Below are 27,590 nucleotides of genomic sequence, written 5' to 3' on the forward strand. Positions count from 1 at the left end.
ACTATGTTGGATGTGCTTCTTTTAAAATTGATAAATAAATAAACTAACTAAATAAATCTCATGCCCCACAGTGCAAAAATTTCCACTGGGCTCTAACATTTGATTCTATAAAGGATTTATAGCCTTTTTATGTTAAAAGGATAAAATACATTCAGCTCTCAGAGCAAATCATAAGACAGCACTTAAACCCAAGAGACACAACAGCAGCATAATTTAAATACTAAAATGGTTCATAAAAATGCACACAATCATAAGCTGTTTATACTTTTCGCACCTATGGACATGACTGACGAAAAAGAGAAAATGCGAACACAAGTTTGGAAAGTATGTGTCAGTTATTACGTAGTGATCTTTTTATTAATTCGTCTGTTTATGTTAAACGGGCTTGGACTGATTTTTTGCACATGTTCAAAAAAGGATGTGATTTAAACATACCTGTCTGCCGTTATTTTAAACTACCAAAAACAACGTCAGCACTTCAGCCAACAAGCCTGGTGATATATTCCATGTACCATTTGCTTTGTCAGACAATGAAAACAAGTCTTTAATTTTCCACGATAATAGTCCCAGGCTGCTCTTGTGAATGTTTTATTTCAGAAGCTTCAAACTCTTCCCTACGCCATCTTCAATACCGTCTTACTTCTCCCTTTTTAAAAAAGACAGCATGTTCCAAAACATAGTATTTAGCACAAAAATACGTCTGGTTCTTTTCTGTTTGGACCTTTTCTGTTGCCAAAACTTTGTTGTCATCTTTGTACATGGGTCCTAATTTATAAATATTGTTTCTCAGGGCCCTCTGCATTTCTGTTTGTTTCCTGAGACCAAGATTTTCAAAAATAGGAGCTTATTTTTTTCTACTGAAGTGAATGGGAACGATGTTAGCAGTAGAAAATCACTTTTTTAGGAGCCTAACATTAGGGTCTTATTTTTGAAAATCTTGGCTTTAGTTTGGAAGTAGTATGAAATGAGTTTTAAACTTGTTAATCATCTAATTTCATGATACTTATTTTGCTCTGTAAATTGGCATGTCTTTCATGCACCTGAGAGATGTGATGCAAATCAAATCAATGGCAAGTTCAACAAAAAGGAGGACGTTATGTTCTGCTTACTTAAAAGGTAGAGGAGGAGAAAACCCTAACAGATATCAGATCACAAAAACAGGACAGTTGTCAGAAATCTGGAAGGGAGAGAGTTCCATATTAAATATAGGAATAGAAGATGCACCTTAACCAGATCAGGACGTCAGTTCATTACTTTCAGCAGCAGACTGGACAAAGAAAAGTGAGAGTACGCTTCACGGCATTCCTACCTCCTTCTCCCTCAACACACACACTCTTTTTCAACCATTAGCAGTCAAAAAGTTGAGGCATGACCTATTCTTCTGCACCTTCCTGTTAGCCTGTCAGTATCTACTTCTGAGTGCCTCAGAGAATGGGGAAAAAATGGAAAAAAATGCAGACAGTTGTGCAGTGCTATACATGACCTTTTCCAGGGAAAGATACATAGCCTAATGATACTCAATGGTAAGAACTGCTGCCTAAATAGGGATGCCTCCATATGGTAGGTGGTATTGACATAGGGACCTGGTGATTATTGAAAACACATGGTCTTTCCTCTAAAGACCCTTTCTAATACAGGTTCAATTAAACAATTACTTCAATGACCCTTTCCAAGCATCATTTAAAATAAGCTCACTTTAAGTTGGTATCATCAGACTTTTCTAATACTCTATGGCGGTGGATTTCTTTCCTTCAATTTTATTTCATCTCCTTTTGGGGAACAAACACTTTAAGCCTTTTGTCAGTGGGAGACCTTTCAGTCTTTAGAGCTATCAGGTTTGTTGTGAATGAAGTAAGGGAATTTGAGAACCATTTCTGATTTTAAAAAAGGCATCTTCTCTCAATAGGGAAATCTGTTTAATTGGGATGATGGGCTATCCAAAGGGGCACCCACACTCAAAAGAATTTTACTATATAATCAAAACATTTGTCTTTGAAAATTAGGGTGAAAAGCATTTGTAGAGCCATCAGCTAGAACGTGGTGGAATCTCTCCCCTTCCTCCTTCCCCAGATATTGTTCATGTGAGGCTGAGGGTTTGCTCTTCAACTTCAGAGATGCTTTACAGAATGCTACGCTGAACAGTTTGGATTTGTGCATACTTCCCCCATTGTTAACTGTATAAATTAAAATTTGAGGCCTAATTCTTAGATCTGCTATGGCCCTTCCTTGTGCTGCTCTGACAGTGAAAGGAGCCTGGTTTAACTGACCTCCCAGCATTTCCCACAGTATAGGAGAAATCACCATTTGGTGGTGAGCAAGTAAGCCACTCTATCAACAGTCTGGCATAGAGGGTGTGGCTGGAGCCTCACTGTGCTCTGAATATTTGTGGCTATTAAAATGACCACTTACCCACCCCAGAATCGGGGAGTTGCCAAGGTGATGCAAAGCAAGTCCTGGGCAGAGTGTAGCTTGGACAAACCCAAGAATCAGGGCCTTAAGTTATCTACAGACAGAAGTGATGCTGGTGGGCAGAGGAAAACATTTAAAGAGTTTGCAGCCACAATGCAGCCTCCGTTGGTTGAAGGTGCATACCCACAAATGATTCATAGACGCATAGATATTAAGGTCAGAAGGGACCATCATGATCATCTAGTCCAACCTCCTGCACAACGCAGGCCACAGAATCTCACCCACCCACTCCTGCAATAAACCTCTCACCTGTGTCTGAGCTATTGAAGTCCTCAAATCATCGTTTAAAGACTTCAAGGTGCAGAGAATCCTCCAGCAAGTGACCCGAGCCCCATGCTACAGAGGAAGGCAAAAAACCCCCAGGGCCTCTGCCAATCTGCCCTAGAGGAAAATTCCTTCTGAACCCCAAATATGGCGATCAGCTGAACCCTGAGCATATGGGCAAGATTCACCAGCCAGATACCCAGGAAAGAATTCTCTGTAGTAACTCAGATCCCACCCCATCTAACATCCCATCACAGGCCATTGGGCCTATTTACCATGAATATTTAAAGATCAGTTAATTGCCAAAGTCATGTTAACCCATCATACCATCTCCTCCATAAACTTATCGAGTTTAATCTTGAAATCAGATAGGTCTTTTGCCCCCACTGCTTCCCTTGGAAGGCTATTCCAGAACTTCACTCCTCTGAGGGTTAGAAACCTTTGTCTAATTTCAAGTCTAAACTTCCTGATGGCCAGTTTATATCCATTTGTTCTTGTGCCCACATCGGTACTGAGCTTAAATAATTCCTCTCCCTCTCCGGTATTTATCCCTCTGATATATTTATAGAGAGCAATCATATCTCCCCTCAGCCTTCTTTTGGTTAGGCTAAACAAGCCAAGCTCCTTGAGTCTCCTTTCATAAGACAAAGGTTAATTCATAAGGTTAATTCAGGCTGTAGTTTAGGAGCACTTTTCACTTCCCACTGATACTTGATTTCACATGGCACCAACGATTAATGCCCCAGCTAGTTAGGAGACTGTTCCATCCCAACACAGGATGCTCTCGCCTCAGTTAGTCATGCCTTTGTCACTTCTTGGCTGGATGACAGCAGTGCAACATAGCTGTAGCTCACGAAAGCTCATGCTCAAATAAATTGGTTAGTCTCTAAGGTGCCACAAGTACTCCTTTTCTTATAGCTGGACACGAAGCTTTCAGCACTTCGGAAACTCCAGCTCGTACAGAATGCTGCAGTGCACCTCCTGAGCAACACTGGTGACAGTGAGCATGTCCAACTTATTCTCCACTCCCTAAACTGGCTTCCCATAGAAATTTGAATCAAATTAAAGGCCTCTGTCCTTTAATACCTTCAGGGTGCTCCATGGCCTGGGCCTAGGATATCTAAAAGACTGCCTAATGCTCCAGCATGAAGACTGTGTTCAACAACTATGCTCCTCTGGCACAATGGAATTCTCGACTATAAGGATAAAGCTCATCTGTGCAGGAAATAGAACTTCCTTGGAAGCTGATCCAAGACTGGAATGAACTCCCCCAGAAACAAAGAACCATCACAAACCTCACTACCTTCCAGGTGCATTACTTTGACTTCACCTTTTTAAAATGCAAATACACAGCAAAATGTATATACAGTAGATTTTTCTGGTTGATGGCAACATTCTTCTGGGAACCAATCCCCTCCCATTAACATCAGTGTAAACAGGATTTCGATACTGGCAATGGCATACTGCTTATTAAGAATGTTTTGGGCATGGGCAGCCGGTGATCTGGCCGTTGGGGGAGGCTAGCCCCTGACCCCTACCCCTTTGTCTGCCTCTCCCCATTTGCCCACCGCCAGGAGCCCAAAGCACCCCCACCACAGCCCTCCGCCCAGTGCCTGGCGGCACAGCTGCAGCACCCCCAGCCCAGGTGCACTGGGTGGCCAGCCCCAGAGTGGTGGGCAGCAGTGCCCTCAGCCCCAGTGCGCCAGCTGGCACAGCTGCAGTATCCCCAGCCCTGGTGCGCTGGGCCGCACAGTCCGAGCACCAGTCACCACGAGTTCCTGCGGCAGGCCAGCCAGCCCCAGTCCCAGCAGAGTGCCGGGAACTGCAGGAGGGGACTTGGGGGTGGAGTGTAGGTGGGGCCATTCCAGGCTGTTTGGGGAGGCACAGCGCCCAGAGCCTATGATACCTGCCACCCATCTTTTTGTGGGAAGAAAGGCCACAACTGCAGGCAGGTTTGCAAGCTGCAGCCAGAGAAGGAAGCACTAGGACATGCCTCCCCAAGCTGCAGCCCTTCAAACTTGCCCGCTGCCGGTGCTCAGCCTGTCCCAGCACGTCTTTCTGGGGCTGTGTGATGCTGGCAGACTAGGTGCCGGTGCTTGCCAAGGCTTTAGGTGTCAGCTGCACACTGACAAATTCATTTCTGGAAATTAGTCTGTTTCACCTGTGTGTTAGTATGGTTGAGATGGATATTGAACTTGTCACAATGTTTTTAGACTTTATGAAATGCTTGTAAATTGCTGCATGCAATACTCTCACTTATTATTTCTTTATCACATGCTAGGAGGTAATATTTAAGTTCCTGCTTTATAACTGTAAAAAATGTTTGCTCTGAAACTGTCAAGGTTCCTTCCCCACTCTGAACTCTAGGGTACAGATATGGGGACCCGCATGAAAGACCCCCTAAGCTTATTTCTTCCAGTTTAGGTTAAAACTTCCCCAAGGCACAAAGTCTTTGCCCTTGGATTAGGTAAAACGCTGCCACCACCAAGTGTTTTAGACAAAGAACAGGGGAAGGACCACTTGGAGTTCCTATTTCCCCAAAATATTCCCCCAAGTCCTTACACCCCCTTTCCTGGGGAGGCTTGAGAATAAAAAGATGAGACAAACCCCTTGGATTTTTAAGACCCAAAAAACCCAATCAGATTTTTAAAAATTAGAACTTTATTAGAAGAACAAAAAAAAAAAAAAAAAAAAAAAAAAGGTAAGAGAACAACTCTGTAAGATCAGAATGGAAGATAATCATTCAGGCAGTCAGATTCAAAACACAGAGAATCCCTCTAGGCAAAACCTTAAGATACAAAACTCCCACAAAAACAGGAATACACATTTCCTCCAGCACAGCGAATTTACAAGCCAAAACAAAGAAAACCTAACGCATTTTCGAGCTAGATTACTTACTAACTTTACAGGAGTTGAAGGGCTTGCATCCTTGATCTGTTCCCAGCAAAGGTATCACACAGACAGACAAAAACCTTTTTCCCCCCCTCCAGATTTGAAAGTATTTTGTCCCCTCATTGGTCATTTTGGGTCAGGTGCCAGCAAGGTTACCTTAGCTTCTTAACCCTTTACAGGTGAAAGGATTTTGCCTCTGGCCAGGAGGGATTTTATAGCACTGTGTACAGAAAGGTGGCTACCCTTCCCTTTATATTTATGACACAAACTGTGAACCGAGTCAGGAGAAATTGTCTTCTGTCAAGGAGGCCTATCAAAACTAAATGAGCCACTGTGGGACATCGCCATACAAAGGCTATGTTAACTGCCCTTTCAAACCCATGAAGAAGCTACGTGAAAAAGGGCTTTTCCCACCAGTTTAAATTCTGGAAGAAGGAAATAAAAACAGCTCACAAGATTTTTTTTTTTTCCCGTTTGGACTCTCACCAGGCCAGAGCTATGAAAGAGAAGCAAAGATCCCCGCATTCAGCCTGGGTTAGCCCTAAAAGAGATTCAGAGCTAACATTACTATAGCTGTCACCTTTTAAAACCACAAAATGTAACTCATTTAGGTATATGTTTGCTTGCTTTAACCTTTTAATAACTCTCTAATTTCTTTTTCCTAGTTAATAAATCTTTAGTTTATTACAGAATTGGCTACAAGCGTTGTCTTTGGTGAGAAACTGAAGGTACACATTGGCTTACCTGGGGTAAGTGACTGATCCCTTAGGACTGAAAGCAACTTGAAATTTTTGTGATTTTTGGTATATAGAACCAATTATCACGAAGTCCAGCTTGCCTGGGAGGCAAGATAGACTGGAATGCCCAAGGAGACTGTCTGTGACTCCACAGTAAAACTGTCATAGTGCTTTAGGAGTAAACATTTATTACTGGATTGGTAAAATCTAATTATAAAACATACAACCAACTTGGGGTGTCTGCCCTGCTTCTTGACAGCATGCCCTGAAGTTGGCACTCACACTTGTGAACCACTCCGGACAGCATGGCAATTGCCTGCAGCTCAGCAAACTTGCCCATGCAGAGGAGGTAAGGTAAGGGAGGGGAGGCTGTGGGCAAGGCAGTAGCAGAAAAGGAGGCTGCAGCTTGGATGCTGAGCTGCATGGTAGCCTTCATTGTATCTTGCCAGGAGACTGCATGCACGGAAGCAAGCGATGGGACATGCTGAGCCCCAACACATAGAGGAAAGGAGAGGTACTTATAGTCCCATGGGACCCCTAGCGCCTTCACTCCCCATAGAGAACCCTGGCATCCAGGCTGCAATCCTCCTTCCTACTGCTGCTTTGCCTAAGCTGGTTTGCAGCCAGGGAAAGCACATCCGAGAGCTACCTTCCCTGGCTGTAGTCTTGCAAACCTGCCTTCCACTTATTAGCAACTGCTGGATAATAGCAACTTTTTGCTGAAGACCGAGGACTTGCTAATATGTGGAACCTATGGTATTTAAAAACAAAACAAAAACCTAAAACTCTACCAAAATAAGACATTCCACAGGACGTGCTTCTCCCCTTAGGAGGGGATGAGAGAACACATGACAAATGTGTAGTCACATTGCTTAATGCACAACTGCTGAGTGCTCAGGTACTACAGTGATGACTGCAGTCTAAGAACTATATAGAATTCTTACCCAAGCACCAAAACACAGGCAGAGAAAGGAGTTAATAAAGGCTGATGAAACAGGCACCTGAGGGGGACTCGAGCAGTGTCTCTTCATTTCAGTCAAAGACATCTTTGGAGAAAAATTAATAGTGGGATATATGGGAGGAACAAAGTTGCGACTGTGAGCAATTCATAAGGGAGTGGTGTTAGAGAAATAAATTGTTGAAGAATGATATGGCAAAGGCATAGAAAGAAGACAACCATTTATTCAAAAAAGCATAGCAAGCAGAATGTCATGGATGAAACCACAGGCACCCGTAGAAGTTTAGATGGATTAGTAGAAGATCCTCTGGCTTTCTTACTACACGCTATTGTAGTTTTGTTAGAGATATCTTGAAGGCAAGAACCCTCCAACTTTCTTTTTGTATGCTTCTACATTCTTCTGCTTCTTTCATCACAAGCTGAATGGAAAAAAAAAATCTTTACCCATGTCTATCCTGACTACTTTTGGGTTCTCAAATTATGAGCCACAATAGCTGTATAGCTAGACTGTTGAGAAAACCTTCCATAGGACAGGTTGTATCAGCTCCTGACCTTTCACTGACACCAGCCTCAATACCCCTTACATCTACTCTTGCAAACATTTCTGTGGCTTCTTCCTTGTTAGCTCTTATGCTTGGAATGTCTTCCAAAAATTTGTTCAAGCCTCCACAATTACCTCATTCAAATCCTTCCTAAAAACTAACTTCTGCAGTATCTACAAATAAATGAGTGCATTTACACTAAAGTTTATGAACCTACTAAATGTGCATCACTAATACAGAATAGCAATGTAAACACAGCTCTATGAGCTGCTTCCTTCCTCTCCTCTCCCCCTTCCATAGTGTATGTGTTATCCCCATTTGTCAAATCTCTCAGTTGGATTGTAAGTTCCTTGGGGCAGGGACCCATTTTCTGTGTGTTTTTGACAGACACTTGTGAGTGTTAGGAAATCACAAGAAGCAGTTTGTATATGCTCTCCTAGTGAATGATGGTTAGACAAGTATGATATATACATAAACACTTAGCAGCTAAAAATGTCTCCATATCATCCTTTATTCTCCGTGCCCATGCAAACCAAGTCATTGCAGCCCTTGGGGAAAATAAAAATAGTTTGCACTGTTCGTGGCATATCTGATGATCTTAAAGCACTTTACTACAAAGGTAAGTAGTAATAGATTTTGAAACCTTATGTTTATGACCAGTTAAAAGATATTGGGAAAAATTTTAAATAATATTTTTAAATAAAACACTGAGTAGAATCTGTACAAGTTGTGAGAATTCAAACTCTGCTCAGTACTGCACTGACATTTCTGAAGTTGAATGAAGCTGAAGATAAAATATTGCTTCAGTGTTCCTTTAGTGGTTTAGGTCCTGACCGTTTCTTTCACAGAATGTTTTAGTGACTCTTCTTACTTTTCCACGCAAAATAAAGGAGTGCAAAGTATTTTAGAATTGAGACAGAGTCCAAAACTAATAAGAATGGTTGCAACAGTTGTTCCTGTAGCTTTAAAATGGATTTTATTTGAATGTTTTCATGAAATATCTTTTGTTGACATTCTGCAAATGATGCCATCAAGTAACGTGCCAATTTTTTCTTCCTGTGGAGTAAGTTTGTATATCTGTAGAAACAAAAAAAACCCCCAACATGTAAAGGTTACACGGAAAAGAAAAAAGGTGGGCATGTACCCCTTTTCTTAACCCCCCCCCAAAACAACAAAACACATTTCTTTATAAAGGAGATATTTAAGTATTTTTGAAGATTCTCTCCCCCCCCCTTTTTTTTTTAAACATTAGAAATGTAGATCTTGTCTTTCAGGCTAGACTTGATGGAGACTGAGGACCTAGACAAATTTTTACATCACAGGAGGCAAGAGAGTGAAAGGAAGAAACGGCAGGAATGGGACTTTTAGCCCGCAATTAAGAGCTTTATGTTTTTTTGGTTTGCATCTCATTAACTTTTTTTAACATAATGAGCATTTTGGAAACTGGGACTGAAATCTTCACCCTAGCAAAACTCCTACTGTCTTCAATGGGACCAGGATTCCGCACAGGATCTGTCTCTTACATATTTAACACCTTTGCCCCTCATTTAAGTGTGAGAGCTCCCAACACACATCTCAAAGATTTATGAAAGTTTCTCCAGCAAAAGCAAGGAATACTAGACTTGACATTCTTGATATTTCTAAAGGTAAAAAAAAGGAGGTTTTTTTTTTTTTAAATAGCCCAAGTCTTCTTTACATATTATAGAAAAGAAAAAAGGGCACAAACAGCTTTTAAAAAGTCCTTTGCTGATCATGTTTAAATATGAAAATGGGTTTGCATCCATTACTTTAAATAGATCTATTATATGATGAAGAGTTTCAGGCACTGAACAGCTGTTTTATTTTCTAGCACAGTTAACCAGACTCCTGTTTGGGTTTCCAGAAGTCTATAACACACGTCAAAAAAAGCAGCAAGGACTTAAAATAAAGGCTATGACATTATTGCAAAATCTTTTGATTTCTAAAGCAACTGCCAGCAGCCTGTCAACTCAATATTATTATTTTAGGACCCTCCAATTGGGTTATTCACATGCCTTAAGTTAAGAAATTGGGTAAATCTTTGCAGTATTTGGGCCTGCTGTTGTGAGAAACCTCAAAAGGACTCAACCTAGCATTCCTTGTGTATCCAAAACTCTCATTGAAGCCAGTGACAGTTTTGGATGCTGCTGGATTGAAAAATGAAATTCCCTGAACAGAAGCAGCAGCAAACAAATACTCTATTTCCACTTAAAACAAAAGTTTCCAATCACATACACGAAAACCCACAAGGTGAAAGAAAAGTAATGAGTACTCACACTACAGATTTGGGAATCTTTAGAAGCCAATTTGGATTTAATGAGCTAGTTAAGTAAAATATACCAGCCCCAGTCATATTTCATATATTCTTAAAACAAGCCTTTACAAACCTTTTTAACTTTGGCTATATCTGTTATTTTGTGGAGTTCTGCTAAAGAAACCTGCTGACCTTCCACTTGAGATATTATGCCTTCCAGATTTAAAGTTTTTTCTTTATCTTCAATCAGAACAATGAGCACTGCAGAATCATTGTCTGAAATACCAAACTTTTTCAATGCATCTGAAATCTAAGATAAAATGAGAAATATTGAAATTGTATTGGTCATTTTCTTATTACATGGAAGCAAGCATCTGGTATAATCTTTTCAATCATTTTGCTAAATTTTCTAATTGTGTAAACTGGCATAGTTCTACACCTGTGGAGCAGTGCCAGTTTATAGCAGCAGAGAATACAGACCCAATTTTTACTTTAGTAAGTCATATGATTTTGTTGTCCCAAATACCTTTGTGTCTAAAGTGTTTGTTGAGAATTTTTTTTTTTTTTTTTCCTCAACAGGAGAGTATATTCATAAATGATCAGAAAACTGAAGTAATTACCTTTGGCCACAGACCAAAGTTGCGTAAATGGACAATGACCACTGTATTGAACAAATCAAGTCCTTTTCTTATCTGGGCATTTTTTTTTTTTACATGCAGTGATAAATAGGATAAGCATATACAGAAGGTTAAGGAGCATGCCTTAAAGTCTATACAAGCAGTTCTTTATTTTTCCTCATATATACATGGAGGTAATTTAATTGCTTCAGTGCTCAGAGCGTTTAAGGCAAAGTTTGTGCTCAAATATTCAGTGGTACAGAAATTTGGGACTTGAAAATTGTTCTTAGGTCATTAGAGATAGTGCAAAAATATATTTTTGAGGAAAATGTTTGGTCTTCCTAATTCTGTCCCAACTCTTACTTACGGCAGAGGTGAGTGAATGCTTTATCTCAACCAAAAGCACAATTCCTCTATATTAATGACTGGTTATGCATTCAGAATGTGAATTTACATTCTGGAGGAACACCTTAATAAGTATAAAACTTTAAAATTGCCCTTGCTTTTGCAAGTCCACTAGTTTTTTCATTCCTGGGGTTTTCTGGAACTTAGGGTATAATAGAGAAGTATGTGGAAATCTTAATAATAAGCTAATTAGAAACACACAATTTTCAAACAAAGGGGGCTTTCTTAAAAAGGAAGCGAGCTTGCACTGGGAGGCACAATTGTTTATGCACATGTAGGTCTAGCCATGTTGAAGATTTGCCACATTACTTATTATTTTGTAGCGCTTATTGTCATCAGAGAAATACAAGTTTTTTCCAGTTTTGGCTCAGAAGTCCTTTGTCTTATTGACTCAAAAATTAGAATATTTGTTATGCAATTATAATAGTTTGGTTATCTGGACAGTTCTCATATTTGCTTGGTTGGTGGCAAAAATAAAGGATTGTATGAAATTAATTTTGCTATGGACAAAATGGATCAATTGATCATTAATTTTATGCAAGTTTATCCTCGTATATTGTTTTCCACAGTGTTTTAAAAGTGTAAATTGAATGAGAAAAGCCAAAATTGTATTTTCTGTTCTTTGTATTGTGGTAATTTTAAAAATCTGAACTTATTTGTTATGTCAGACTAAGGGCTGCTACCACCTGCAGTCCACAAAAAAAAGAAAATTGGCCAATCAGGAGTATTCCTGGATTCTCAGGGATGACCTAGAGTAGAGGTCATAACACTGAGAGCTGATAAGTGTGCACTGAAATATGACCACGGAAGTTTAACCATTGTCGCGATCTAAGAAAGGAGCTCAGTACCTCACAGAATTGGGCCCTTGAGACAAGTACAGTATTCAGTTAATGCTTATTTTCAGCTTGGCTGGGTGGATTTTGGAAAGTTCATCTGGCAACAGAGACATTTGTTCAGCAAAGTAAATCTTACATTGTTGTTTGGGGAAAGGTTGAAAATAATTTCTGCATTAAGAGTTCTAGTCTTCATTTTACCAATCCTGTGTAGGTGAACTGCTTTGTTTGTTGCCACAAGTATCTGAAATGGATCAACAATCTGCAGAACAGAATAGGAATAGATTAAAACTATAAAGAATTAGGTTTTTTCCCCCATTCAAATCATATAATCTTAATAATGTTAACTTTCTCACTCAATCACTCCTGGTTTACTGCCCTAAAATCTGCCATCCTTACATTGAGCAGAAGATTATTCTGTGATCTTCCCATTGAAGTCAATGGGACTACTCACTGAGACAGGTAGTACTCATCCTGTTAGGATGACTGACTCTGTCCCTTAGTGATGGATGAATAACACCACAGATTAAACCGTCTCAAATCAAAGAATTGGAATAAAATCCAGTAATCTAATGTGTCAGGATTATTTAATAAAGTTCTTTTTCTCTCCTCCAACCATTGCTTTGCTATTGCTAACAAAAGGTAATGGCAGGTTCTGAAAATAGTTATGGAGTTAAAGAAGAATGAAGGCTCCAGATGTTAGATATTAGGACATGAAGACTATTCAAACTACTGTATTTCTGGAACTAAATCTTTAAATGATTAGCATTTACTTTGACAGATGGAAGTAAATCATTCAAATAGCTACATCTAGGAGGTGAAGTGAATCAAAGACAGAAGGCTGTAAACTCTTAAAGCCCAATCCTACAATCAGATCTGCATGGGTGGACCCTTACACTTGCATGAAGTCCATGGGGCTGTGGATAGGCACAGAAGTCCAACCATATGCAGAAGCTTGCAGGAATACAAACATATCCAGAGAAGGAATTATAGCTTACAAAACTGTAATACAATATAAACAGTTACAATGTGTAATTATTTGGTGATTTGCTTACCATTGCAGGATTTATTAATGCTCCATCAATAGATCCTTCCATTGCTTTTTTTCTTAGAGCAACAGCATTTTTGACATCATTAAACAAAACAAGAGTCACACTACAGTCAGGAAACAGTTCCAGTTGACGTGTGAAATGCTGCATCTTGTAACAAAAGAGTGAGTTTGCCTTGAACCAGTATAAAACAGCCAAACCTAGAGTATTTATAAACATAATTACTGCACAGGATTCATAATACTTAAGATAAACATTATTCTGAAAGAGACAAAGTTCTTAATGAAGCTTAAGTGGCAAATACTATAAAATATGGGTCACTTCACCTTGAATGGTTCCTTGAAATATGTGTTAACTACTTATGCTACACCAATGGTTTTCAACCTTTTTTAAATTTGCAAACCCCTAACAAATTTTGAATGGAAGTGTGGACCCTTCTGGAAATCTTAGACATAGTCTGCAGACCCGCACGGGTTCACAGAGCACAGATTGAAAAGCACTGTGCTAAACAATCTGTTCCACCTTGTTATTAGCTGAGACACTCTGATTAAGTTTCCCAGAGCTGAAGAAGAACTTTGTGTAAGGTAGAAAGCTTGTCTTGCTCACCAATAAAAGATATTACCTCACCCAGCAGGCATCTCTATCATGCTGGGACTGACACAGCTACAAAAATACTGCATAAAATAACCACTCCTATGTGTTAAGACAGGAATTTGCAAATATTTTCTTAGTATGGACCACCACCTCTCCTACTCAGGATTGTGCAAATCACTTCCCCAGCCATTCACAATCAGATGACATCTCAGTAGTTGATATGGAAAAAATAATAAGGAAGTACTGGCAGATGAAAGTTTGGCAGATGGAAACAAGAAGGAAGCCCAGGCAGCAGTATGTGACCAGTCAGCTGTCCACTGGAAGGTCCCAGTCCTCTAAGATCTTAACAAGGTACTGACCTGCCCTTCTCTTAAATGGGAGTTGAAAGCACACTGGAGTATTTATAAACATAATTACTGCACAGGCCTTTGGTGACTATGGTCTGATTCAGTTTTACATATGCTTTCTTTCCTCCTTTTCTCTCTTCTTTAATAAAATAAGTAAACACGATCATTATGTAAAAGTTAATACATTGTAAAAAGATTTGTAAAATATTCCATTTGTTATTTTTACTCGGACAAAAAAAGTTAAAAATTAACTTTAGAAATTGAATCCATTGTATGTGATTAATCTGAATATGCCCAAGACAAAAAATCATCATATCATTACTAAGAATTTTTTCTTAGTCAAAAAACAGAAAAAAAAGCGTAAGCAATATTAGCTCCAATTATCATCAGCTCCAGGCCGCCGGCCGGAGGTGGAAGGCGCCTCTGAAGTGGTGTAACAGTGGGCCGAGGTGGCTCTGCAATGCTCTGGCAGGGACAGAGAAAAGCTTTAGGTCTTACAGCTCCCGTCACAGTTCACCCCGATCGCTCCCGAGCTCTGCCTGCCTGTCTGTCCATTGCTTGACCGGAGACGCCAGACGAGGGGCGGCCACAGTGCCACTTCCAGGGGCTCTGGCCTCCCATCGTGGGACACGGGGCAGGGGCATTCAGCCCTGCACAGTACCCAGCCCTCTCCCGCAGGCACCTGCCTGAGGCATCACCCACCCCGGAGCGCTCCCGCTGGGGCTGCTCAGAGCAGGGGGAGCTTCAGCTGCCAGCCGGCGTGGGCAGCGCTCCGCGTCCGGCTCAGCCGCTCCCTCCCCGCGCGTCCGTCTGTCCGTCCGCCCGACCTACCCGCTTCCTCCTCCGCGTGCTGCGGGCAATCCCTTCCTTCCCCGGAAACCCAGGCTCGCCCCGAGCTCCGGCCGGCCCGCGCCATGGAGCGCTCCGAGGCCTATGGCTTCTCCGCCGCCATCAGCGGCACCTTCCTGCTCGCGTGCCTGCTCTTCTCGGCCCTGAACCGCCAGCAGCGCGCGCCCTACATGGACGAGGCCTTCCACGTCCCGCAGGCGCAGGCCTACTGCGAGGGCCTCTTCCAGCAGGTGCGTACGGGGCTCCCCGGCGGCCCGGCCCGGCCCGGCCCGCACGGGCCCCCACCTCCGCCCCCGCCGGGGCCGCTTGTGACAGGGCGCTGCCGAGCCACGGCCCAGCCCCGGCTTTGGGCCACCCCTACCCAGGGCGCCGCCTGCTCCGCTAAGCGGGCCCCAGCTCCCGCCCCCGGGGCCTTCCCCGAGGAGCCTGCGGAGAGCCGGCTGGTCCGATCGGGTTGTCTGCGGGCAAATGCTGCCCAAACCGGAATGTTTCCATTTCCACGAACCTCTGTGGAAACGCAGCCCCGCCCCGCCATGGTGCCTGCTGCGTGGCTGGGAGCCTAGCGCTCAGACTGGCCTGGGAGCCGGAGCCTGGCCGTCGTGACAGCCCCAAGCTCTGGACGCCCCAGCTCGAGGCAGGGTCTCAAGCTGTCCTGCTCCTTATCTCCTCCCCCACTCCAGTTACACTCCAGTGGAGGGAATGACACTACTCAGAGCACGATCCTCCTGTATTTTCTCTGTCGCCATCCTGACATGGCATAATACAGTCAGTTATGGGACCTCCACATTTGCTGGAACCAGGAGAGCTGGGGATGCTGCAGCATCCCCTGGCTTGAAGTGGTTTCCAGCACATACAGGATTTTACAGTTTGGTGCAAGGGCTCTCAGCACCAGCACTATACCAATTGTTCCAGCACCCTTGGATACCTCTTTGTTTTTTGGTATCAATCATTGTTCTGTTTGGATGGGAGCGGTGGAGCTGTCTTTACCTATGTCTACACACTGAGCACCACAGGTGCGGCATGTAGGGTGTATTCAGCTACAGGCCACAGTGGAAAGCAGGCTTCACCCGCAGTATGGTGTATATAGCTATGCATATCAGTAAAAGGCTCTGGTGGCGTTGGCAGGAAAAGGCTTCAGCAGCTTGCCACTGCTGCAGCGGTTCACTGTGGTGAGGAAAGACTCTGGCGGCGGCGGCGGGGGGGATGCAACAGGAAAAGTAGGTTTTCCCTGCTGCCTCCTCCCTGCCAGGGCCCTTCCTAGCAGCAGGGAAAGACTCTAGCAGTGGGGAGCTGGAGAAGTCTTTCCTTGTGGCAGGGAAAGACTCCAACAGCATGGAGCTACTGGGTTCTTTCCTGTCTGCCTCCCCCCTGCCAGAATCTTTCCCTGCTGTGGGAGTCTTTTCCTGTGGCTAGGAGAGGCTCCAGCAGCAGTGATGTATGGCTTGGGAGGTAGAGAGTACAGGGTATGTACTCGGGTATATACTAACACCGTTCAGGTGTGTCTTTACTTGCTTAAGTCATGTCCTAATGTCTGTGCTGCTATAGATATGCATTCTAGGGGGACTACCTGTGTATGTATTCCTCATGCCACAGAAAGAAATGTGCAGTGTAGACATAACCTTTTTTCTAGAATATATGCCTCCTATTTGCTGGAGCAGATTAAACTGCTTTGGCACTCAAATTATGTGAGAAGTGGAGATGAGCTTTTAACAATTCTTACTGGTTGGTGGACCGCACAAGTTATTTCTGAGGGGGAGCAATTGTCAGGCCTTAGCTAGCAACAGAAAAATGTGATGGTATAATTATAGTCATAATTTCTCAGCTAATAAGTGCTTGTTAATAACAATAGTTTGAGGAATGCATGTACAGTACTTATGTTTCACTTAAGGGTGACCACAAGGAAGGAAAATATTGCTTGGGCCCTTTTTTGTTTATGATATATAAAGAAGGCTTGGCATTTTTTTTAAAATTAAGGATTTTTGCTTGCTTGTTATTTTTACTTACGATATATCAGTAATGCCAAGAATGGTCTGCCCTGAGTTTGGCTAAGATGGGGAAGTAGATGGGAATTGTTCTCAGAGGTTACAGAGGGGTAGAAAAAAAATGGAGGAAAAAATAAAAGAAAAAGTAAAAACTAAAGAGAATAAATCTACCCTAGACATCATTGACAAAGAGGAATAAAGGACAAAGGTGGAGGGAATGGGAAAAAAGAAAACAAAATCAAAACCATTTAGTCCACCTTCTGCCAGGATTGCAGGGTTATTCCATTTAGAAAATCTATCCAGTCAATCTCCGAAGCAACTAGGCATCTACCACTTATCTACCTCTTTTCTTCTAACAGTTGTCTGTTAGGTATTAACAAAAACTGAGATTTTAATAGATGTCTGGTTTCTACTTGCAGTCAAGTTTCACTTGCTTGGTGCACTTAGTGACATAGTCCTTTGGTTTGTCAGTTGGTTGTCCATAAAGTTTTAAAGAAAAATAATAGGGTAGAGAAACCTAAATGTCTAGTCATGTAAAAACAAAACAAAAACCAAGCAGAAAAATACACATTTTTATGGCTGGGTTAGTGGAGAGGAAACATTTGTATACATCATAAAGAAGCAAAAAAAGGGCATAGGTGCAATTTCTTTTCCTTTTCATGTTGTCTTTAGCTCTTCCAGATAAAAATGATTGATTGTTTTTTCCAAAACCAAAATCCGTAGAATACTAAAAAAAAAAAACTAAAACTTTTTTTTTTGTGATTGAAAGTAGGATGAGACTGTTTTTGTTTACTGATCTGACTAATACTGAATATAAAGATGACCGATAACTTAATGGAACTACTTGCATGAAACACGTTAGTTGTGTGCAAAAGTGTTTTCAGAATTTATACTCACCTTTACAATATAACATATCTAAATGGAAAATTAATGAGTTGGAATGTAAGATAGAACTACTTATAAACCTATTATTGTTTTTAATTGTTTCTGTGATGCATCTTTGGGTTTTCCCAATCCTTTAATCCCCTGGTTTTTTTTTTATTTTTAAGTGGGACCCCATGATCACTACATTGCCTGGCTTATACTTGATGTCGGTTGGAATAGTGAAACCTGCAGTTTGGCTCTTTGGATGGTCTGGAAGTGTAGTGTGCTCTACAGGAATGCTCCGATTTATTAATCTCCTTTTCAGTGTTGGGAACTTCTACTTACTGTATTTGCTTTTGTGCAAGATACATCATAAAAACAAGGTACACTCTGAATCCATTAGAATTACATACAGTAATAAATACAAATTTTGATGAAACTCTAAGCTATCCCTTACTATATGAGGAGTTTCAGATCTCCTCAGTTTTATGCAACAAATATTTATATCATTTAGATTATTTTATTGGCTCCTTCCTTCTTCTCTAAAACCAGGTTTTTTCCCTTCCCTTAGGACTTGATGCTGTAAAGACTTACATTTGTGTTCAACTTTACACATTTGAACAGTCCTGTTCAAGTTGATGGGACTACTGTATTTATAAAGTTAATATTAATAGATTTGTATAGCTTGAAAGTGACCCTTATGGCAATCTAGTCTGACCTGCACTACACAGGCATTAGAACTTCACCGAGTAATTCCTTCATCAAGCCCATAACTTGGGGTTGAGCTAGAACAGTGATACTCAGATTGAGGCTTGTGAGCCACAGGCGTCTTTTTAATGTGTCTTCTGTGACTCTTTGCAGCACATAATATTAAAACACTGTGTGATTTAATTATTAACCAATCAGGATGTTTTTACTATGTTATTAACCAATTGTAGTTGATAAAATAATAATACTTGGTCAGTCATTTTGCTGCTAGAATAATTTTATATATACATACATACAAAATATTTCCCCGGTCATGCTGTTTAAATATGAATATATAGTACTGTAGCAAATGAAACAATGAATTCACACAACTGTGGCTCTTTTGGGAAATGTTAATCACTAATTTGGCTCCTGAACCACTGAGGTCTGAGCATTACAGAGCTAAAACTTATTGTCTAGAAAAATATTTAATTTTGATATAAAGATTTCAAGTAACATCCCTAGGTAAATTGTTCCAGTGGTTAATTACCCTAATTAAAAATTTGCACCTTAGTTCTAGTCTGAATTTGCCTAGCTTCAGCTTCCAACCTTGAGATCAGTTTATGCCTTTGTCGGCTAGATTAAGGATCCCTTTATCATCAGAAATCATCTCTCCATATAGATATTCTCAATCCAGGATAAAGTCATCTCTTAAAAAACACATGCATAAATCTTTGCATGTGTCAGGGTCTAATTTAATAAAGAATTCATTCTTTTGGAATAGCTTTTATTTTATATTTGTAGATGCAAATATAAATGTAAAGTACCCGGTATATAAGTGAAAGTGTTGGCTTTAGTATTTTCAACTATAAGACTTTTTTTTCCCCAAAGTTTCTTTATTACTTTATAAAATAATAATGAAAAGGAACTGTAGAAACTGCAGCACAGATTAAATAGGTTTAAATGATGCTCTATGGCCAGTTTCAGCAGAAGTTATGGTAACTATGCTGTCAGAGAATGGTGCATTCTGGATGTCATAGGGAACTGCAGTAAGATAGTTGCAGGATGGGGCCTTAGATATACCATGACAGACACTATATAAACACCTAAAATAGAATTGAAATGAATGTAATTTTCCTATTGTCTTCACAGTTTACTTTTAAATCACCAGCAGTGCTCTAATATTCTACATACTCATATTTCTCTTATGTTTTATTGTCTTATGTTCCATATTAGTGTAGCAGAAGGTTGACAATAAATTGAGTGCAGTGTGCATACTGGTGTAATAAAAACTGATTCAGCTCAGAAGAGATGCTATTTTATGGTACTGAGGATTCTAAAGAATGGTACCCTTTAAATAATTGTGATTTTTGTTCCTTGATGGAAGTAATACTACTGATAGTTTTTTTTCTCCCTCTTTCTCTAGACTGTGTCTGGTTTCCAGAGAATCTTATCTACGTTAACCCTTGCAATGTTTCCTACTCTCTATTTTTTTACATTCCTTTATTATACAGACACAGGATCAGTGTTTTTTACTCTGTTTGCATATTTAATGTGCCTTTATGGTAACCATAAAACTTCAGCCCTACTCGGGTTTTGTGGCTTTATGTTTCGTCAAACAAATATTATATGGACTATTTTCTGTGGGGGAAGTGTTGTTGCACAAAAGCTAAGTGAAGCTTGGAAGACAGAATTACAGAAGAAAAAAGAAGAAAGGATTTCAGCAACGAAGGGATCATTTTCAGAATTAATCAAAGTAGTACAATTTCTTACTGAGTACATCATGTCATTTAAAAACCTAGTAACTCTTATTGTTTTGACCTGGCCGTACATCCTCTTAGTAATTGTGTTCTTTGCTTTTGTGGTAATCAATGGTGGAATAGTTGTTGGTGACAGGAGTAGCCATGAAGCCTGTTTCCACATCCCTCAACTGTTCTACTTTTTTTCCTTTACTCTCTTTTTTTCCTTTCCTCATCTAATGACACCTAATAAAATTGGAAATTTCCTTCGATCAGTACGGAAGCACTTGATTCAATATAGCATACTCATTGCCATCTCTTTATTCCTGGTCTGGAAATTTACATATGTTCATAAATACTTGATTGGAGATAACAGACATTACACATTTTATGTATGGAGAAAAGTCTTCCAAAGACATGACCTTGTGAAATACATATTTGTTCCAGCCTATATATTTGCTGGCTGGAGTTTGGCTGACTCACTGAAATCAAAATCTATTTTCTGGAACTTAATATATTTTGTATGTGTGTTTGCTGTCACAGTTCCTCAAAAGCTACTGGAATTTCGTTACTTCATTTTGCCATTTTTAATATATAGGCTCAATATTCCAGTTCCACCTCTTTCCAGGCTTCTCCTTGAGCTGACTTTATATGTTGTTGTGAATGCAGTAAGCTTTCATTTATTTCTGAACAAAACATTTCAGTGGCCAAATAGTGAAGAAATCCAGAGGTTCATGTGGTGATTTTATACTCTTAAGAAGACTCAATTCTGTGCCTTTTCTGCAATGAATAAGTGACTACGAGCCCTAAAATTAAGTAGAGTGTATTGCTATATGTAACTTTTCTGTGGACGGTGTAGGGACTGAAGTGAGTTGGATATTTATATTCTTGGAAATGAATGTGAGATTTGATTTACTGTTTCTGCATGATAGGGTATTACACCAAATTTATAAGGCTTTAGAGTCCTGGATTTAATAAATATGGCATCAGGGAAAATACAGAAGTGTTTCCAAACATTCTGCAATTAATATGAAATGAGGGAGATGTTTACGGTCATATTTCATAATAATACTGTTGTTCTATGGTAAATATTTAAAACTTTTTCCTCTAGTGGGGGCTCTGAAGAAAGACGTAACAGTGATACTTGGAAATGTTGGAGTAAAAGTTAAATTCTTGGCCAGAGACCAGCACAAATAAAACTTCCAAAAAAATTGCAAATTAATTGGTAAGCATTCTGATTTCAGATTGTAGGGTTTTGTTTCCAAAGTATTTCAGCAGTTAAATATTTGTCTAACAGTAATGACCGGGTTTCATAAACAGTAAAAATCTGCAGCATAGGTCATTTCCATCCATACCTGTTAGAGATCAGGGGTTAAATCCAGTGGAGCCAGGATTTCACCCCAGATTCTTCAGGGGTAAAATTTTCAAAAGTTCCTACTTTCCAATGACTTTCAGTGAGATTTAGGCTGCTAAGTGCCTAAGTTACTCTTGAAAATGTGACCTAGGCTTCTAAGTCACTTAGGTGTTTTGAACATTTTACCCTAGATCAGTATTTATAAACTCATAATGCAGACCTTATTCATGAACCTTCTTTTTCATAAATACATGTAATTGTACAACAAAAGATTGCATTTGATAACATGACGTGTTAAAAAGGGAGCAGTTTCTAAAACACATCATTACACTGTGGAGCTTAGTATAATGAACACTCTTTAAAATAATAGGCTTTCTCTGTCCTGAGGTTATGTGCTTAACAAGTTTGCACTTAAGTGGGATGTAAGTGTTCTCCCAAGTAGAATTGATTGTTTCTAAGATCTGACATATAATCTTAAAAAAGTACCAATGGCATTATTTAATTGTACTTTTACATGTTTTCCATATATATAGAACTAGTACTTTTTTCATACAAAGGTGTACTGTATATGGAAATTTTTGTTTTTAAAAAAGCACCTTTGTGTATTTTCAGAATCAAAGAATGGTGTGTCTTTTCCCCTCAGTAAATTACTTTAATTAGACTTGCAAGCATTCTTTGGACATTTCTAATAGCTTATAAAGCAGCTTTATAAATAGAATGCCCTAGAATGAAGTGTCTCCAAGCTACTCCTTGTTCTGGGACTGAAATATTGCAGTCAGGTCTGTGTATTCACAGCAAATTCAGCCTGTAAAACCTATACGACTACCATTCCAATTATTCTGAAATGGAATTGTTTCTCAGAAGGTCAGAGATGTGTAGTTACTGACCCACAGCTGTCATTTCTCAGCTGTGCAGCATGCAAAATGTTGCACTCTGGCTTGGAATCCCATCTATCCATTCACAGCATACTCGCACACCACTTCTCTTGAGGAAGGCTTAGAGCCACCCTTCAGTGAGTAATTTCTTTTGAGTATTGGTATTTAAAGCACTCCCCTGCTTCCTGGGTTCTTTCTTGCCCTGCTTCCAATAACTGTAATTTATTGTTAATCTGTATGTAGCATTTGAATAGGGAAGCCCACTCAGATAATTCCACATAACAGAACCAACTGGGAAAGAGATAGCAGAAGCATGAGCTGGGTTGCATTTCTAGCACTCCACACATCATTGCTTCCAAGCCCAGTCTGTACCACTGTCTTAATTTACGATTTCAATGTGACAGTTTATGGGAGAGAATTCTTCATGGCTCCCATCATTATGCTTGTTTAATTAAAACAGTAATTAATGTTGTTATGTAAAAGGTGTGTGCGTAAGCTTTAAATACAACTTTAAACACACACTCCTTAATTTTGTTGTGGGGGAGAATGGAAGGGCTAACCAAGGGGGTTCAAGTAGTTTTTTGTCTAGAATTCTGACCTCTTCATGATCGAGCTTTTGTGAATGTTTGGGTTATGGGAGAGCTGGCTTTTCCTTGATTAGATGAAGGAGAGTGGGTCTGAATTTATATAGTCCATGTACACATATTTTCTGTGTAGATCTCTCTTGATATTGTGGTATCTGAATGTCTTTCAGATAAACATAAGGATGGATAGCTTTTGTGCTCTCTTTCTCCTTATCCTTAATTGAGAGAGCTCAGTTGTGTTTCAGTTGAAAAGAGTGAATTTAAACATAGAAAAATTGTGATGCAGTCATATTCTTCTGGTCCTGTAAAGAGAAGGGAACCCATTGTAGAAGCCCCCTGAACTCAGAGCACCATGAATTTTCTGATGGGCTTTTTAGTACAGGATACTAGTAATCAAGCAGTTCATGAATGACTTATACATAGGTCTTAGGAACTATTTAAAATAAAAAGGGTGACGTTTACAAACTGAAACACCTGAACATTTTAACACCATGAATTTTCTTCCCCAGTGAAATGTGTTAATTGCATTTTGAATGAATACTTTAGGGTGCTACTTCCTGTTCTTGATACTCTGAAGTCTCCCTAGCCTCTGTTTGCCAGATGCTGGGAATGGGCAACAGGATGGATCACTTGATGATTGCCTGTTCTATTCACCCCTCTGAACCATCTGGCATTGGCCACTGTCGGAAGACAGGATACTGGGCTAGATGGTCTGACCCAGAATGGCCGTACTTATGTATCTTACTAATTTAAAAGCAGGATGGAATTGAAATACTTACTTTTTCATTTTTAAAAAAAGGCATTTGGCATTCTTAACAGCTCACTGTTCTTTCAAATAATGTTCCCAACCAAGGGAGTTCTGGTATTCATGCATTAGTAAGTTACTAAAACACAGAATATGAGAGAGAGAAAGATGTTAAGGCTTTCAAATATACATTCACTTTGTATAAATACGTATACATATACATCACTTTTGCTGATGAGCTAGAGGCTCTTTATTGGATTTAATTCAATTTATTCCTGAACAGTGAATTTAGAAAACAAATGCAATATTATTTTAGCAATACTGTATTTTTCAGAAATAGATATGGTCGTAGTCACAATGCTATCAGTCATAGGAAAGGTTTCAAGATTTACTGAAATCACATTTGAAATTCTGCAACTACCATTAATAATGGCATTGTTTTAATCTATTTTTAGTGGACCAAGGTTCTGTGATTTTAATAATCCTGGAAGAGAATAGTTTCTGTTTTGAAAAATTCTAATCTTTGTCTTTTGCCCCTAAAATATTTCAATTTTTTAAATTTATTGTGGGAGATAATGCCAGCCTGCAATTTTAAAAACAGAGGGGCACATCCTCAGCCCCAAAATGTCTTGTAGGTGAAATGATTTACTGAAGCATTATAAAAATGAATTAATGTAAATGTTTCTAATGAGGCATCCATTTAAAAAATAATTTCATCATGCTAATTTGTTGAAGCAGATGGTTTTGTCCTGGGTGGCAGCTAACGTCGTGTTTTAACAGCATCCAAAAGTGGTAACTCTAGATTGATTTTTTTTTTTTTATTAAACTAGGAAAGTGAAGGGTGATCTTCCACAGTCAATATTGGGAAAATCAAAAAAACTTGCACCTCAGACAACAGAGAAATATATAGAGAAAAGACTGAGTTTTGAACTTTTGAGGTTACTTCTGCTGAATTATATATGAGGGAAAAACCATAGAATCATAGAATATTAGGGTTGGAAGGGACCTTAGCAGGTCATCTAGTCCAACCCCCTGCTCAAAGCAGGACCAATCCCCAACTAAATCATCCCAGCCAGGGCTTTGTCAAGTCTGACCTTAAAAACTTCTAAGGAAGGAGATTCCACCATCTCCCTAGGTAACGCATTCCAGTGCTTCACCACCCTCCTGGTGAAAAAGTTTTTCCTAATATCCACTGCAACTTGAGACCATTACTCCTCATTCTGTCATCTGCCACCACTGAGAACAGTCTAGATACATCCTCTTTGGAACCCCCTTTCAGGTAGTTGAAAGCAGCTATCAAATCCCCCCTCATTCTTCTCTTCTGCAGACTAAACAATCCCAGTTCCCTCAGCCTCTCCTCATAAGTCATGTGTTCCAGTCCCCTAATCATTTTTGTTGCCCTCCGCTGGACTCTTTCCAATTTTTCCACATCCTTCTTGAAGTGTGGGGCCCAAAACTGGACACAGTACTCCAGATGAGGCCTCACCAATGTCGAATAGAGGGGAATGATCACATCCCTCAATCTGCTGGCAATTCCCCTACTTATACATCCCAAAATGCCATTAGCTTTCTTGGCAACAAGGGCACACTGTTGACTCATATCCAGCTTCTCGTCCACTGTAACCCCTAGGTCCTTTTCTGCAGAACTGCTGCCTAGCCATTCGGTCCCTAGTCTGTAGCGGTGCATGGGATTCTTCCGTCCTAAGTGCAGGACTCTGCACTTGTCCTTGTTGAACCTCATCAGATTTCTTTTGGCCTAATCCTCTAATTTGTCTAGGGCCCTCTGTATCCTATCCCTACCCTCCAGCGTATCTACCTCTCCTCCCAGTTTAGTGTCATCTGCAAACTTGCTGAGGGTGCAATCCACACCATCCTCCGGATCATTTATGGAGATATTGAACAAAACTGGCCCGAGGACCAACCCTTGGGGCACTCCACTTGGTACCAGCTGCCAACTAGACATGGAGCCATTGATCACTACCCATTGAGCCCGACAATCTAGCCAACTTTCTATCCACCTTATAGTCCATTCAGCCAGCCCATACTACTTTAACTTGCTGGCAAGAATACTGTGGGAGATGGTGTCAAAAGCTTTGCTAAAGTCAAGGAACAACACGTCCACCGCTTTCCCCTCATCCACAGAGCCAGTTATCTCATCATAGAAGGCAATTAGATTAGTCAGGCATGACTTGCCCTTGGTGAATCCATGCTGACTCTTCCTGATCACTTTCCTCTCCTCCAAGTGCTTCAGAATTGATTCCTTGAGGAGCTGCTCCATGATTTTTCCAGGAACTGAGGTGAGGCTGACTGGCCTGTAGTTCCCAGGATCCTTCTTCTTCCCTTTTTTAAAGATGGGTACTACATTAGCCTTTTTCCAGTCATCTGGGACCTCCCCCGATTGCCATGAGTTTTCAAAGATAATGGCCAATGGCTCTGCAATCACATCTGCCAACTCCTTTAGCACTCTTGGATGCAGCGCATCCGGACCCATGGACTTGTGCTCGTCCAGCTTTTCTAAATAGTCCCGAACCACTTCTTTCTTCACAGAGGGCTGGTCACCTCCTGCCCATGCTGTGCTGCCCAGTGCAGCAGTCTGGGAGCTGATCTTGTTTGTGAAAACAGAGGCAAAAAAAAGCATTGAGTACATTAGCTTTTTCCACATCCTCTGTCACTAGGTTGCCTCTCTCATTCTGTAAGGGGCCCACACTTTCCTTGACTTTCTTCTTGTTGCTAACATACCTGAAGAAACCCTTCTTGTTACTCTTAACATCTTTTGCTAGCTGCAACTCCAGGTGTGATTTGGCCTTCCTGATTTCACTCCTGCATCCCCGAGAAATATTTTTATACTCTTCCCTGGTCATTTGTCCAATCTTCCACTTCTTGTAAGCTTCTTTTTTGTGTTCAAGATCAGCAAGGATTTCACTGTTAAGCCAAGCTGGTCGCCTGCCATATTTACTATTCTTTCCACACATCGGGATGGTTTGTCCCTGTAACCTCAATAAGGATTCTTTAAAATACAGCCAGCTCTCCTGGACTCCTTTCCCCCTCATGTTATTCTCCCAGGGGATCCTGCCCATCAGTTTCCTGAGGGAGTCAGAGTCTGCTTTTCCGAAGTCCAGGGTCCGTATTCTGCTGCTCTCCTTTCTTCCCTGTGTCAGGATCCTGAACTCGACCATCTCATGGTCACTGCCTCCCAGGTTCCAATCCACTTTTGCTTCCCCTACTAATTCTTCCCGGTTTGTGAGCAGCAGGTCAAGAAGAGCTCTGCCTCTAGTTGGTTCTTCCAGCATTTGCACCAGGAAATTGTCCCCTACACTTTCCAAAAACTTCCTGGATTGTCTGTGCACTACTGTATTGCTCTCCCAGCAGATATCAGGGTGATTAAAGTCTCCCATGAGAACCAGAGCCTGTGATCTAGTAACTTCCGTGAGTTGCCAGAAGAAAGCCTCGTCCACCTCATCCCCCTGGTCCGGTGGTCTATAGCAGGCTCCCACCACGACATCACCCTTGTTGCTCACACTTCTAAACTTAATCCAGAAACATTCAGGTTTTTCTGCAGTTTCATACGTGAACTCTGCACAGTCATACTGCTCCCTTACATACAGTGCAACTCCCCCACCTTTTCTGCCCTGCCTGTCCTTCCTGAACAGTTTATATCCATCCATGACAGTACTCCAGTCATGTGAGTTATCCCACCGAGTCTCTGTTATTCCAATCACATCATAATTCCTTGACTGTGCCAGGACTTCCAGTTCTCCCTGCTTGTTTCCCAAGCTTCTTGCATTTCTGTATAGGCACTTGAGATAACTCGCTGATCGTCCCTCTTTCTCAGTATGAGGCAGGACCCCTGCCCTCTTGCGCGCTCCTGCTCGTGCTTCCTCCCAGTATGCCACTTCCCCACTTACCTGAGGGCTTTGGTCTCCTTCCCCCAG

General features: G+C 40.7%; 2 protein-coding genes across 10 annotated transcripts in view; one reads left to right on the forward strand and one right to left on the reverse strand.

Moving 5' to 3' along the window:
• Positions 1-7,524: 7,524 nt before the first annotated feature.
• TPRKB (TP53RK binding protein) lies at positions 7,525-15,447 on the reverse strand. Of its 5 annotated transcripts, none has more exons than XM_073328389.1 (5): positions 15,334-15,447; positions 13,045-13,188; positions 12,129-12,251; positions 10,268-10,444; positions 7,525-8,939 (listed from the first exon to the last, which is right to left on the reverse strand). In XM_073328389.1, exons 1-5 carry the CDS (start codon positions 15,361-15,363, stop codon positions 8,853-8,855), a joined length of 561 nt encoding a protein of 186 aa, XP_073184490.1. In that variant the 5' UTR covers positions 15,364-15,447; the 3' UTR covers positions 7,525-8,852. The 5 variants fall into 5 exon arrangements, with proteins under 5 accessions (XP_073184490.1, XP_073184492.1, XP_073184489.1 ...); XM_073328391.1 differs by having other exon boundaries at positions 13,045-13,238; positions 15,334-15,420; XM_073328388.1 differs by lacking the exon at positions 15,334-15,447 and adding an exon at positions 14,811-15,288 and having other exon boundaries at positions 13,045-13,238.
• The window catches only part of LOC140905309 (dol-P-Glc:Glc(2)Man(9)GlcNAc(2)-PP-Dol alpha-1,2-glucosyltransferase-like), an 80,628-nt gene continuing 67,509 nt past the window's right edge, over positions 14,472-27,590 (forward strand). The window contains exons 1-3 of one of the 5 annotated variants that reach the window (XR_012156816.1): positions 14,570-15,058; positions 17,860-18,057; positions 19,788-21,325. Coding sequence is in view for 2 of the 5 variants with exons in the window: in XM_073328386.1 (XP_073184487.1) it covers positions 14,894-15,058; positions 17,860-18,057 (363 nt within the window). In the remaining 3 variants the exon portion in view is untranslated. Of the gene's footprint in view, positions 15,842-16,020; positions 16,292-17,859; positions 18,058-19,787; positions 21,326-27,590 lie in introns of those variants that run through there. The other 4 variants (XR_012156817.1, XR_012156818.1, XM_073328386.1 and 1 more) reach the window with 4 other exon arrangements.

This window comes from Lepidochelys kempii, chromosome 1 (genome assembly GCF_965140265.1).
Source record: "Lepidochelys kempii isolate rLepKem1 chromosome 1, rLepKem1.hap2, whole genome shotgun sequence".
Lineage (NCBI taxonomy): Eukaryota > Metazoa > Chordata > Testudines > Cheloniidae > Lepidochelys > Lepidochelys kempii.